Source organism: Solea senegalensis, linkage group LG6 (genome assembly GCF_019176455.1).
Source record: "Solea senegalensis isolate Sse05_10M linkage group LG6, IFAPA_SoseM_1, whole genome shotgun sequence".
NCBI classification, from domain to species: Eukaryota; Metazoa; Chordata; class Actinopteri; order Pleuronectiformes; family Soleidae; genus Solea; species Solea senegalensis.
The window spans coordinates 10,901,695-10,915,409 of NC_058026.1; the positions used below are offsets into that span (position 1 = coordinate 10,901,695).

At 38.3% G+C, this 13,715-nt stretch overlaps 2 protein-coding genes across 3 annotated transcripts in view; one reads left to right on the forward strand and one right to left on the reverse strand.

Moving 5' to 3' along the window:
- Positions 1–1,278: 1,278 nt before the first annotated feature.
- On the reverse strand, positions 1,279–7,028 carry LOC122770614. Its single transcript, XM_044027570.1, has 11 exons — positions 6,959–7,028; positions 6,716–6,870; positions 6,460–6,616; positions 5,387–5,773; positions 4,675–4,956; positions 4,565–4,588; positions 3,948–4,049; positions 3,790–3,820; positions 3,340–3,389; positions 3,125–3,159; positions 1,279–1,897 (listed from the first exon to the last, which is right to left on the reverse strand). Exons 1-11 carry the CDS (start codon positions 7,026–7,028, stop codon positions 1,814–1,816), a joined length of 1,377 nt encoding a protein of 458 aa, XP_043883505.1. The 3' UTR covers positions 1,279–1,813.
- A 1,032-nt stretch (positions 7,029–8,060) lies between these two features.
- rab11fip4b (RAB11 family interacting protein 4 (class II) b) overlaps positions 8,061–13,715 on the forward strand; it is a 44,187-nt gene continuing 38,532 nt past the window's right edge. The window contains exons 1-3 of one of the 2 annotated variants that reach the window (XM_044028236.1): positions 8,061–8,305; positions 11,049–11,136; positions 11,829–11,914. In XM_044028236.1, the coding sequence (XP_043884171.1) occupies positions 8,153–8,305; positions 11,049–11,136; positions 11,829–11,914 (327 nt within the window). In that variant the 5' untranslated portion in view covers positions 8,061–8,152. The remainder of the gene's footprint in view (positions 8,306–11,048; positions 11,137–11,828; positions 11,915–13,715) is intronic. The other variant, XM_044028237.1, reaches the window with a different exon arrangement.

A 13,715-nucleotide genomic window follows, 5' to 3' on the forward strand; every position in this document is an offset into this window, starting at 1 on the left:
TTTTTGTCTGTATATGTCCTTGTAGTGGGAATAACAAATTAATATCTGATTTTGTCTTTTGCTCTAATCTGGACTTTCTAAATTTAAAAAGTTCATTGTATCAAATGGCATTTACCAAAAACCCTCAAAAACCCTCAGAGTCACAGCAGGAGGTGGCATTCAAAGGGCAATTATCAGGTGTCATTTACTATGAACCTGACTCATAATTCAGTGTATTCACACACAGAAACACACGGGTGAGTCTGTCACGGTCGGCCTTTGTGCTGAGAGGACAAACTGCGGTGCCACCTCCTTTCAACAGTATCATTGTGCTCCCTCTCATTTCAGCAGATCTGACTAATGCCATTATCTGACCTGCATATCTCCACTCCATGTCCATGTGCAATCACATGGGAAGAGTAAACTATGACTCACATGGAAATATGAGTTTTATTGTCATTGAATTGTGCAGTCTGCAACCCCGAAACTCATCCAAAAGCCTTTCCCTTGTTCCATCCATGAACAAGGAAGTAAAACCAAGTGTGTGCCACTGACAGAAAGCCCTGTGCTGCTGTAGTATCGAGGCCATTAAAATGTAATAAAAACCCTGTGCTGATACGGAGTTAGCTATCTGCTGGATGACCCGCCTCCACTGAATTATTGTCCACTATAAAAAAAATACACAGGGTGTGTATTGCCCATGTGAGTCCACTCACTTTAATTTTACACAGCACTGAAGTCTGAGAAAAATGAAATCAAATGAATAAATACAGACGTAACCTCAGCTGTGGTTCTTTGTAGCTTCTGTTACTTTTCTTCATGTGCAGGAGTAACTTTGTGCCACTGAGCAAACTGTACTGTCATTTGAAAAGTAGGCGATCTTTGGACTTGACACTCTCTAAACTGGGCTGTTCAGCAGGTGAGGTTTTGACTCTTAGATCAAATTCGGATTTGCCCTCACGATAATATTTAGGAGAAATTCAGTCGATTTTCCTGTTGCCTTGGCCCAAAATAATTTGTCCAAACTAATGTACCTTAACAAGAGAAGCAGCTCAGCTCTTGAGTGTATACAAGAATTATTTTGTTCTTTTTAATGTCTAGCAAATTATTATTTTTGCCAAAAAAAGTGGCCCTCATAGTGGAGTACAAAGCAAAAAATTACAACTTATAATTCTAAAGAATATACAAGTTAGTTGCATGTTTTTAATGAATGTTGTCGCTTGTAAGGGCAGTGTAAAGAACTTTGTCAGCACAACAAATGTTATATAAATAAACTTTAATAAAGAAAACAGTGCAACATTGAACATAAATTCACTTTTCAAATAAAATTTTAGCTCACATTAAAACACCCTGATGTCTGGTCAGACCCCACCTGCTGGTGAATATCATGCATTGTAGCTTTCATTAAGCTGCACACAGATTCTCCACAGACCCTGAAGTGAGAAATGCTTTGTCATCGTTTTTTTCCTGGGTCAGCCACTTAAAAGCTTAATGTAAGTTATCCACACAGCACAAACCCCCCCAAACAAACCTATTATTAATAACAGTGTTGTCACTAGTGCTGCTGCTGCTGTTATTATAATAATAATAATATGGATTTTTTTTTTTCCCACTTGCTTATTTACAAGTGACATCAAACAAATGTGATATCCTGTCACATGTGAAACAGGAACTTGGGAAATAGCTCTTCCTGTCCTGCTGTGTAACTCCAAGTGGTGTCACAGTCACCTGATGAGCTACTATAAAACAAACACACACACATATGCACAGAGAGAAATGGATGTGGGGAAAGAAGGAGGGGGAGGAAAAGAGAGAACAAACATAACACATGTCTTCAATGGATTGGTGTTGTGAAGGTGGAGTGTGTGTTCCATAGTGGACTTCTGGAGGCCATCTCAGTTTCCCCCCTGGGCCATTCCTGCAGATAAATAAACACAAACCCACACGGATAACCTATATTTAAAAATGACAGCATGTCATTTCCTGCAACACAGTAGCCAACTTGCATTTTAAAAAAGAAAGGACAACATGCATGTTACTGTTGTGTATTCTGTTGTCCTGCATCATGTTTCCATCAGACCCTTCTCTTACATTTACATCTACAGGTACAGGAGTGTTTTATTTCTCTGCCTCCTTTTCAGTTTCATTTCTCAGTTCTGCTTTCTAATGCTACCATATTCTTGCGCTCTATTTCCTGTCAGCACATCTTCCAAAGCCAATCAGTCCTGGGATGTAATGAATTACATTTACTCATGTTACTGTAGTTAAGTAGTTTTTTGTGTACTTAAAATGTGTAAATTTACTTTTACTTAAGTGTGTTTTTGGAAGTACTGTACTTCCAAAATCACATCCGCTACTGAGTAAAAAAATGTTGGCCTGAACTTAAAAAATAAATAAATTCACACACGAGTGACCTTTGACCCATTTTGACGGATACAATACGTGTTAACATTTCATTTTGTCACCACTTTAACTTGTCCTTTTTGTACGACACAAGAAAGAACCAAGCTACTTTTTTACCTTCCTTTTTTACTAACTTGAGAGCATTTTCAGACCAGTATTTTTACTTGTACTTAAGTAAAATCTTATCATAATAGTGGTACTTTTACTTGAGGAGAATATTTCCACCTCTGACTGTATGTTATCCTGTATCCTATGTCTTTTAGTGGTGATTCACATTGAGTTCTTTCTGTTGGAGGACATTTACGTCCAAAAACAGATGCATGTCTTGATTAAAGTACCTTTCCGTGAGTGGGGCACATCTGAACCTGGTCAGTTTACAGTACAGAGAGAGCGAGACTTCAAAACTAACAAAAGCAATCACAATTAAAGAGAGAAACCTTCACAACAGCACTAATGAGGAAGATGTGTGAGTTTGAGTTGTCTGGCAATGCGGGTGTGCATGCATGTGTGTTTACAGCAGAGAGCTCAAGAGAGTGTTCAGTTGTTTGTCAGAAAGAATCCAAAGGAAAAACATTTAGGCAGCAAAAATGCAAGAAATGCGAGAAATACAAGAAAGGAAAGAGACGGACGAATGTCAGAGAGCTGCAGCTTCGAAAAAGCGGGAGGTTAAAATCAAACAACGATAGTTAATAATTTATCAAAGAATTGCGGAGTGGAGGTCTAGGCTTTGATTAATATTTACCTGAGAGTTGAAGTTTGAACGCCGGAGTGTAAGGTCTGCAACAACAAGAAGGCACAGCAACAGTCAGGCAACTGTTTCGTCTTTCATTACTCATAAAGCAAACGTTTGCAGACATTTCCCCAGAAGAAATTAGAGAAATGTGAATAAAAGGAACCAAAATGGTTTAATTTTGGAGGAAGGAATTGAAAGCGCGACTCTGAAAATAAAAACCTCACCAACGACATGATCCTTAGCGTGGACCTGAGTCCAGAACTGTGCATCCTGTCTGAAACATTTGGAAAACATCACATTTTAATATCACAACAACGGCACTACTGTATTCATTTCATGTACCATATTATAGGAAAATCAGCAACTTAACAAACAAGGTCAATTCATCATGTAAGCTATATTATTAGTTTATTTATTATTATTACTATTTATTATGTTCGCAGTGGAATTAATGGAGAGATACAAATGTTATCTCTGAGCTATAGTACATTCAAAACTCAAGGAGTTAGGAATAAATGCCTGTAAAGGTTCCTCACATACTGTATAATAATTACTCAGTGCCTTTTGATTCATTTAAAAAAATAATAATAATAATAATCTGTATAGAACAAATGTAGTAATAATGTCATGGTCTAATATGAATCCAAGACTAATGAGGAGTTATAACAGAATACCTGTTCTTCTTTTTTTCAGCTGCTGCTTTTACTGCACAGGGAGGGAGAGAGAGAGAGAGAGAGTGAGAGAGAGTGGAAATGATGAGTCTCACACAGGACGACATCGGTGAGACTGTGAAATGTACCAGTGAGAAAGTGGATATTCATTTTTGAAATACCTTTCCTGTGTGTCACTATAACTGCCAGTGCCACAGAGCAGAGGACTAACACCACAGCAGAGAAACACCCAAGAACGAGAGGCCAGTCCACACCTGGCAAACCTGCACACACCACACAGCCATTAATCTAAAATGCTTTTATTCTCGGCCAGTAAAGTACTGGCTGTACTTAACTTACATAACTTACAATTAACAAAGGTCAAATGTTAACCCTTACATATTCAGGCTTTAAAAAAACTGTTTTTTTCTGTCTTGTTATGTGTGATTTTTTTGGATGATTCTTTTTATATCGCATTTTTAGTAGTGATATAAAGTAGCAATAATTGTGCAGATGAAGTGAACTTTGAACAGTGGCGTATTTCCAAAATTCACTAATTCAATCTGATTTTAAACATTTTAAGTACTTTTTGCTCAGGTGTGTTTATACAGCGGGTGAATATGAAAGAAACATTTTATCAGATTGCCTAGGTTGTGCTGAAAAAACGGATATCAGACACATTTTTTTGTAACCTCTGTATAAACTATACTTTTTAACATAGTAATGGGAAAAAAGCAGCCGGAATGCTCTGTGTCCTATAAGGATTAAGTGAAACAATGACATGCTGCTGTTCCCCTACCTGATGATGGAGGAGGAGAACGTTCTGAAAAAGTAAGGAAGCAGCCAGTCACATGTTTGCATCACATTACACTGAAACACGTCTTACACTGTACATGCATACATCTGTACCTCTGGTTACAGCGAGAGGTTGGCTGGGCTCTGATCGGCTCCACTTCTTTCCCAGGAGCACGCTGTACTGACACTGGTACAAAACCTCTGCAGGGTCTTGGACAGGCACTGGGAAAGAGGCCTGATGGTGGATTATTTTGGCGTGGACAGTGTCGATGGGATGCTCACTGTCTGCCAGGCAGAGGGAGAACACGGCACCCGGGTATGAAGGAGAACCCACGCAGAGCAAATGCCAAACGTCCGTCTGCTGGTGGAGAACAAGAGTGGGCGGTGGAAGCATGTCTGGGTACAGAGGAAACCAGAGAACAGAACAACAGCTGCAGTTAAAAAAGTACTCCCAAGTATGTACAAGAAGTAGCTAACACTATAGCTGAAGGAATCGTGTCATTAATTGATAAGGAACAGAAAGCTGTTCTGCAAAAAGTCATTTGTTTGATTTGGTAACTATTTTGACAGTCGACTGTTCTCAGCAGAAATTGTTCACTTTAAGAACTAACATCAAATGTTTTCCTGACATAATACTCACATATACATTTTATATGCATAATGGTAATGAATCCATCATGGGTTGATTATATAATTCCAAAACTATATAGATCCTTTCAATCCTTATATGAGGCTTAAAAACAATAATCATCATCATCAGCTGTAAATTCAGTTTATGGATTTCAATTTGGTGAAAAAGGGAAATCTTAATACTAAACACCCTCACCTTTGACAGTCACTTGAATCACATTGCTGACCGTTGAATTAACCAACTGCCTTTTGTTGGTGATCTGGTACATGCAGGTGTACTCTCCGTCATCTCCTCCTCGCACGGGCCCCACAGTAAAAACTCCAGACGGACGCTCGGGACCTGACACCAGACTGGCCTGAGGCTGCAGGAGAACAGAGGCCGCCCCTGTTTGCTCAGCAGTCCTCAGCAGATGGAAGGTCACTGGTGTGTTTGTAACGCCCGACTGGGACTGAGACTGAGGTATAGGAGTGGGGACGGAGCAGGTGAAGGACAACATGTCCCCACATTTTACCACACCAGTTGACGGCACCACAGATAAGACTGGAGGTGGGAAAAGGGGTGGAGACTGAGTGGGGACAGCTTCTGGGGAAAAAGGAGAACATTTTCTTTAAACTTTTGTTTCCATGTTTCTTTTACAGAACATCCATCTTCTACCGATTTATCCTCCACATGAGGGTCACAGGAAGTTTGCATAAATGATGCAAACCTCCTGTGAGATCATAATGTTACCTTGAATAGAAATACAGATTTAAACAGTGTTGGAAATGTTTATCTAGTTAACAAAATATAAGTCCTCTCATATGTCTTATATGTTATTTATGCAGAAATGTTGCATATCATATCTTGATTATGATGTTCTCATATATTCATTCAAATGTAAAAAAAAAAGCCACTGCGACTAACTGTCAGCATACATTGTGTTTGATGTGTGTGTGTGTGTGTGGTTTCTATATGAAGTGCAGGATGTAACGACTTCTACACACACACACACACACACACCCACAGAGCTGAGGACAATAAGAGACCATAGAGAGCACCTGCGTGCAGCAGTCGGCTTTGGGGGTTAGCCAGGGGCGGATGGGAGTTGTTTATTATACTAAACCACATGTTGAATCACGAGTGAGTACAGATTGAACAGCTCTACACAAACTCACAAAATAATTTTTGTGCTGTGGTTAAAAAGCACAATTTTAGTCATGGTAGCAGTATTATATTATATCTATCATATATTCTATCACTATGGAGGAAAAAAAACAGAAAACACAAACCTTTTTGGTGTTCCAGCCGCAAATATGGACTAAATGCACTGAAGAGACCGTCGTTGTCCTTGTAGAGGCAGCAGTACAGTTCTACGAAATGATCTTCTTTCACCTCGACAGTGAAGTGAACTTCCTCAGCACCAGACTGCAGCTCATGAGAGTCAACCTAAATCCATGAAGCGGGTAAAAAAAAATCTATAACATCACATGATCCCAGTGATAACCCAACACGTATCCTCAAATACATAAATAATGACATAAATACCTTATCTGTGACCCTGTATAACATGAACAGAACCCCATTGTAGCCCTGTGGGACCTTACAAGTCAAGACCACCGAGGCCTCTGACCTGAAGTAGATGCCCAGGGAAGGTGCTGGAAGAGTGGGAGAGGAAGTGGAAGAAGAAGAAGAAAGTCTTCCTGGACAGAAGAAGAAATACTCTGAATAAAGCTGATAACATAATATAGAAATTCTGTGAGTGATACAATTCTATCATTGGATACTTACCCCAGAGTTGTAAAAAGGTGAGCAGAAGAAAGTAAATCCAAAGTAATCTTTGTCGACTTATAACCTGCATCTTTGACAAAAGGAGAAGAAGAGGAAAACTGGCTGAAGTATGAAAGCACCAAAGCATGCACTGCTCTCTCTCTCTCTCTTCCTCTCTCTCTGTTTTCTTAATATGACATCCTCTTAAAGACAGAACGATGGAGGAAGTCAAACCTGTAAAGACATTTCCTTTTTTGGGGCCAGTGGACTGGATGTAGGCTAAAGTATGATGAAAATAAATAGCAGCGCTGCGTCTTCCTAAACCATGTATACAAACACTTAAATCAGGGCCAAGAATGTGAACGAAATCATGTCTTATTGCCATTAAAAGCTCAACTAAAGGGAGCTTTCTCCCCCTTTCTCTAATGTGATTAGGGAAAGGGGGAGAGGCTGCGCATAGACTAACAGACACTGGTGATGGTGTGAGAGATGCTGAAGAGGTGAAAGATGATGATGACTATGCTGGCTTGACCTTTGCACTGGAGACTGGGGATGAAGGAAGGTCGCAGAGTGACCGGTGACTGCAGATGAAAAGGAAAAAATATCTTAAATTTGCAATGATGTGATTGGGATGATTGGGATTGGAAACAGAAATGTTATCCTATCATATTAATGAAATTCTAGGACTTTATTTTCAACAATACAAGCAAAAAAAGGGAGGCACTCACTCTATTATGATTTTGTAAGTCAAGTTTGCACATAATTATGTTAAAAATTACTGGTGAATATAACGGGAATTTATATTTAAGGAAATGGCGTGTGTTTTCTCTGAACACAGTGCATTGAGCAGAAAACTGTACGTCTATGTCTGTTTGTGCATTTTCTTTTTGTTTTGCTCTTTTGAAAGAAAAGCAGCCTTTGTTAGAGTCTGCACAACAGTTTAATTATGTGAAACCATGCATGTGTTATGCAACATGTACATATATATATATATATATATATACATATGTATATATGTATATATATATATACCTCTCTTAAAGTTCTGTCGCATATTTGTTGGGCTCAACATCGTTACCGTAAGTATCCCATCAAACGCGCACTAACAATACAGGTGTTAGCTGGTTCACGATCACGCAAACGCGAATAGACCCGGGCTTGACAGTCGGTTCGGGACAAAAACAGGTTTACGACTAATTCTAAATCTATATTGACATGGACGAAGGCAGGACAATCGAGTCGGAGCATCTGCTGACATCCGTGATGCAACTCAGAGAGGTGTTTGACGTCTGTGACACGGACTCGGACGGTTTTATTGTCCCTGAACACCTGATGCAGCTCGGCTCTCAGTTTGGGAAAGAGGAACAGGTGAGGGCGTGTTAGCTTATTAACGGCTCGATGTTTAACAAGTTATGCTTCGTATCTGACTTCTTTTTTTAAAAACTTCTCAGTTTTGATGAGTAAAAGTGCAAATTACCGTCCTCATTAGGCTTTACAGAGGCTTACGTACTGTGTGTGTGTGTGTGTGTGTGTATGTATAACAGGCTCCATATTGTGTTATACTTCACCATTTGGCCTTGACAGATCAAATTAAATCTTTTAGCACTTAAGTATTTTAGTCTTTGTGCTCGTTTTTATCACTCTGGGATGGAGACTATTTAGCTGGTGGGATATTGAGTGGTTTTCATGTTGCATGTGTTAATAGTAGTGGATTGGGGTTTAATCAGTGACCTTTTGTTGAATATTGGAAGCTATTTATTGTATTGGTGTAAATTGACCTTGTAGTGTGGTCCATTCAGTGGTCCTAATGAAAGTTTTTCAGGTTTTAGCAAAAAGCAAAAACAGGTTTTTGTTCCCGAGCAACACATTCAAGTCCCCCCCAAAAAAATGTATGATGCTCCCTGACCTGTGTGACCCAAGAGCTCACTGTTGAAAAAATTAGAGTAGTAGCAGGTGTCGTATTGTGGCGATATGACATTTTAATCTAATGTGGTTAAGCCGGTCGCAAACAATTACCCAAAACAACAACAAACAGAATCCAGTGTAAGGAGATGACGCTGACATAAAGTGACATTAAACACATGAGTTGTGATTTGGCGCCACAGAGAGCTGTAACTCAACACAAAGAGGATTAGAACTAGACTGATAAATCGTCTTGTGTCGTCTCTGACAAATCATCAGCTGATATATTGGCCTACTGTCAAAACATTTGAAAAAGATAAATATTGATTAATAAGTCATAAAACCACCAAAACTTGAGATGGAGCAAGCTAAGATTAAGTTGCACCGAATTTCTCGATACTTGGTGGGAACTTGCAATAGCCCAAGAGAAGAAAAAGGTCAATTGGGACCACGGCCTCAACTCAACACAATGTAGGCCATTTTGAATTTCTCCCAGCATATTTTTGTATGTTAGATGGTTTTTTTTTCCATCTGTTCACGTGTCACATAGGACGTCCCTGTGGCCTCCGTGTCCCGCTGCATGTCAGCGTGTAGATGAACGCTGTCTCTGACTGGCTCCCCTGTGTTGTGTTGTTCACCAGCAGAAACACTGATGAGCTCCCGAGGGACAGTTTTTTTTACTGACCTTGGAAATCGGTTCAGTTTAATTTATAACTCGACTGCTAAACATTTCACCGTGTATTGCCGCTCTATTTGTTCTTTTGCTCTTAATATGCTTGGTTTGTTGTGACAAAATGAATGGAGCATCTATCGACATCTAGAACATCTAAGTTAGATAAACAGCATTGTTTCCAAAAGGTTTGTATTTGTTTGTTGATGAATTACATGAAACAGTTTCTACTGCATGTGTCACCCACTAATGTCTTTGTCTTGAGAGCAAATTCCTACTGGCTGTTCAGTGTCAACCTGACCTACTAACGAACACACTTGCCACTGACACATTCCCTCTTGTACAGTCACATGCACGCACTCCCATAATCCTTCAGTTTTCTCATCCGACCTCTTTTCACACTGCCCTTCATTTCTTCTTCAAAAATATCTAGGACAAAACATCTAGTCGGTCTATGGCATAAAACCGAATGAACACGCTGAATTATACACATTTGCCAAATAAATGACCTTGAACAAAGTCATTTGGTGACCTAGTTTAAACTAAACTGTACATGTGACCCAGTTTTGTGGATAAAAAGTTTGTATTGCACACTTTTTTTCATGCATCTTAACTTGTTCTCTTTTTTTAAAACTATCCACCTCTGGAAGTGTAAGAGGCCAACTTTAAAATAAAAAAAATATTTGTTTTAACCTGTAAAAATCCTTTGATTGGTTCTACTTTAGTCACCAGCTTTTGCTAAAATGAGTGTTGTTAAAATTTAAATGGCTGTGAGTAGCTTGCAAAGAGAATAATGCATTATTCAGCCATAGTGCTCAGTGGCTGCAGCCCACTGCAGTGATGTGGATATGAGAGGATGGTGAGTGAGGGTGTTCATGTACTTTGCTGCTTTTATTATATACATAATGTGATGTATCCCACTGCTTTCAGTACTGTCTCATGTTGGATCATACAGCGTTTACATGCAGTGTAAATGTAATGGTTTTTTGTTTTGTTATTTTGAAGTAAAGTCCAGGTATTTAATTATCATCATGGTCTGCCAAGGATATTCTAGTGATATTTGATGACCCCCTGCATGTCATCTATCGATCTATAGATCCACACATCCACACATCCACCTTTTTACTTATAATAGAGATAATAAAAATAAGCAAATATTCTGTTCTTGTTGTAGATCAGTGGTAGGGTACTGCATGCATGTGTGAGTGAATGGATGAGTGAGTGGGTGAATCGATGGCAAAACTGTAGTGTAAAGCAGCTTTGAGTGGTCATCAAAACCAGAAAAGTGCTATAAAAATACAGACCATTCACATTCACACTTATCAAAGTTGTTTTTTTTTCTCCTGCAAGAAAACAATGTTTGCTGTTCCAGTATTACTACAGTGACATACTGGTTGTTCTGAATGATTACACTGCATGACATCTGACAGACACTGAGGCGAAAATAAATGACATCATTAATTGTTGTACCTTGCATTGACAAAAAATAAATGTCGTGTGCTCTGCTGGTCTTCATGGTTACTTCTTACTTTCCCACAGGTGAAGAGTTTGGCCAAATGTTTGGAACCCATCGCTCATCGAAGAATCAACTTCAATGACTTCTGCTGTGGTGTCCTCACGATGCAAGGTTAGACTGAGCACAAAAATCACATCTGAGTGACTGCATTTCATTTATACTTCATTGTTCCATTGTATCCCTTGTACCTTCAAGAGGTATTCACCATGTTGTCCTTGGTTTTATTATTAAAACAACAAATATATCAGAGACTAATGTAATATGTATCAAAGAATATTTTGGCTTAATTTCTATTTAACTACTAAGCGTTTATACTGATTAGCGACCCAACTGTCAATAGCCAATGAAAAAGAGTAAAAGAGTAGGTGGGACACAGGAAATGGAACGGGAGGTGGGAATGGCAAAACAACAATTGTGATGAAATTGTCACTCTTGTAGATATGGTTGCTCTCGCAATAATTTGATGCATTCAGTCGGTAAATCAAGATCTGTGACTTTCAGTCGCTTAGTGTGAACTCCGTCTTTTCAAAACTGGTGACGACTGTGAAAGTTGTGTAGTGTGTCCCCAGCTTAAGTGAGAGAGAAACAACCTGGCTTTCTAGTTCTGTATTGTTGAGTAGTCTTGAGTTGCCTGGCTTTAAAATTGGATTGTTTTATTTTGGTTGGTTGAGTTGGTTTGTGATCCATATTAATAATGATTAATATATATTGGAAGAAAAAAAAGGTAGAGTTCAGACCAGAACGTAGCAAACAGAATCTTAGACAGATGGAGATGAGTCATCATGATTTTTTTTCCTTTGCAGGTTATGTTGGGATGCCTGAAAAGGAAAGTGAGGCACAGATCATTATTATTAAATGGCTGCATGAAATGTCTAAGAGTTGCCACCAGGTAAGTGTTTGATGTAAAAACTGTTCAAATAAAAAAATATGGATGGATAATAAATAGTGATGACAGAAATGGCATTGCACTTAATATTTTACATATATAATATATATGTATAGATATATGTGTATATATATATATATGTGTGTGTGTGTATATATATGTATATATATATATATATATATATATATATAACTTTTATGTGTATATATATATATATTACAGTTTTCAAAATAAATATTATTAAAAATATTAATAATTAATTAAGAATAATACATTCTGCCTTAACAAATAAGTGTAAGACCAGTTTCATTGTGTCTTATTGGCAGTTAAACAGTTTACCATTTACTGCAGTAATGATTTTGCTGTAAATAGGAAATGCACACCACGTGTACTGCAGTATTGTGGCCACATGGTGGCAGTACTTAGCTGCAGAAACATATAGTTGAACTCTGTTTAGTTCCATATAAACTATTGGATTTGTGGATTTTTTTCAGTGTTTGATTTTATCTTTTTTAATGATTAAACGATGAAACATTCAAACATAATTTATGTTCCTGTCTCCTGACAGAGAGGCTTTGCCAACACTTGTAATGATTGCAACAGCTTTGAATGTTCTGCCTCATGTAATGATCCTGTGTTGTTTATAATGTTTACGTGACATCCAGGTTCATTGAGATCATTATTAATTACTATTATTATTATTATTATTGTTATTATTGTTCAACTTAGGGGTTGTCCACACAGGAACTAGTCCAGGTGAATCAAAGTTTTTCTTTATCATATTGGCATTTTATCCACACAGAAAATGCTTTTTTTTTTTCTTTGCAACAACCAATATGCTACTTTGAGAAATCTATGATGTCATAATCCCACCCTTCTCTTGTGATGGCATTCAATTTAACTCGATTCAGAAGAGTTTTATTGGCATGGAAAACATGCATTCACATCGCCAAAGCAAGTGTCAAAATCAAATAGCCGCTATCGCTGTCGCTATCTTCCTCTTGTTTTAGGTGATTTTTTGCTTTATGATAACTTTTATTGTCTTTCCTTGATTGGTTCATTCGGTCTCTGTTTCTCTGTGATTGTATACATTGCATTATGTTTTTGGTGTAGCAGCGTTACAGCGCCACATACAGGCCTGGCATGTGTACGACAGTGTTTAGAGTCGTTTTGCATGTTTCGTGCAGATGAAGACATTTCTTGAAACGATAGCATGTTTTACGGGAAACCTTTTAAAGAAAATGAAAAAGAATGGAGAGTGGATACGGCCTCAGTGGAAATGTCCACATGCAGATACACGGGACACAGATTTGATTAATTCTTGGCACGACACTGTCACTTCCTCCAGCCTTAATATGGCTGGTATCTATCTACAAAGCAAGGGAAACAATAATTAAATAATTACTGCAGGACAGAGCTACCTTTCCAGTTGTTTAGTAAAAGTATTTATTTGGCCTTTAACATTTGATGTTGTTTATTTGATGTCTAGCCTGGGATTGTTTGTTACCTTGATGCCACAGGTGTAGGAAAACTACGACTGTCGGCCCAGTGTAACATTTCATTGTATGGAGAAGTGCTTTTAAATATTCACACTCTGTGAAATGCAATACTTTGCTGCGTAATGACAGACCACATGGAACACGCTTCTCCTTTTTTGAAAATGCTGTTTCATTTGTGAAACTGCTGCTTGATGGTATGATTAGAGTCAGACCTGGCTTATAATCCAAGAAGAGGTTTTATCCCTTTAGCCAAGATTTCTTTTGACTTTGTATTATTTTCCACACAGAGTGGCAGGTAGGTTTGA

Excerpts from the sequence above, each read along its gene's own strand:
- LOC122770614 (XM_044027570.1), bottom strand. The coding sequence starts at position 7,028 with ATGCAGGTTATAAGTCGACAAAGATTACTTTGGATTTACTTTCTTCTG. Across the intron at positions 4,589-4,674 it reads ACCTCTCGCTGTAACCAGAG|AACGTTCTCCTCCTCCATCA; the intron begins GTACAGATGTAT and ends TTACTTTTTCAG. Across the intron at positions 4,050-4,564 it reads TTCTCCTCCTCCATCATCAG|GTTTGCCAGGTGTGGACTGG; the intron begins GTAGGGGAACAG and ends TGGTGTGTGCAG.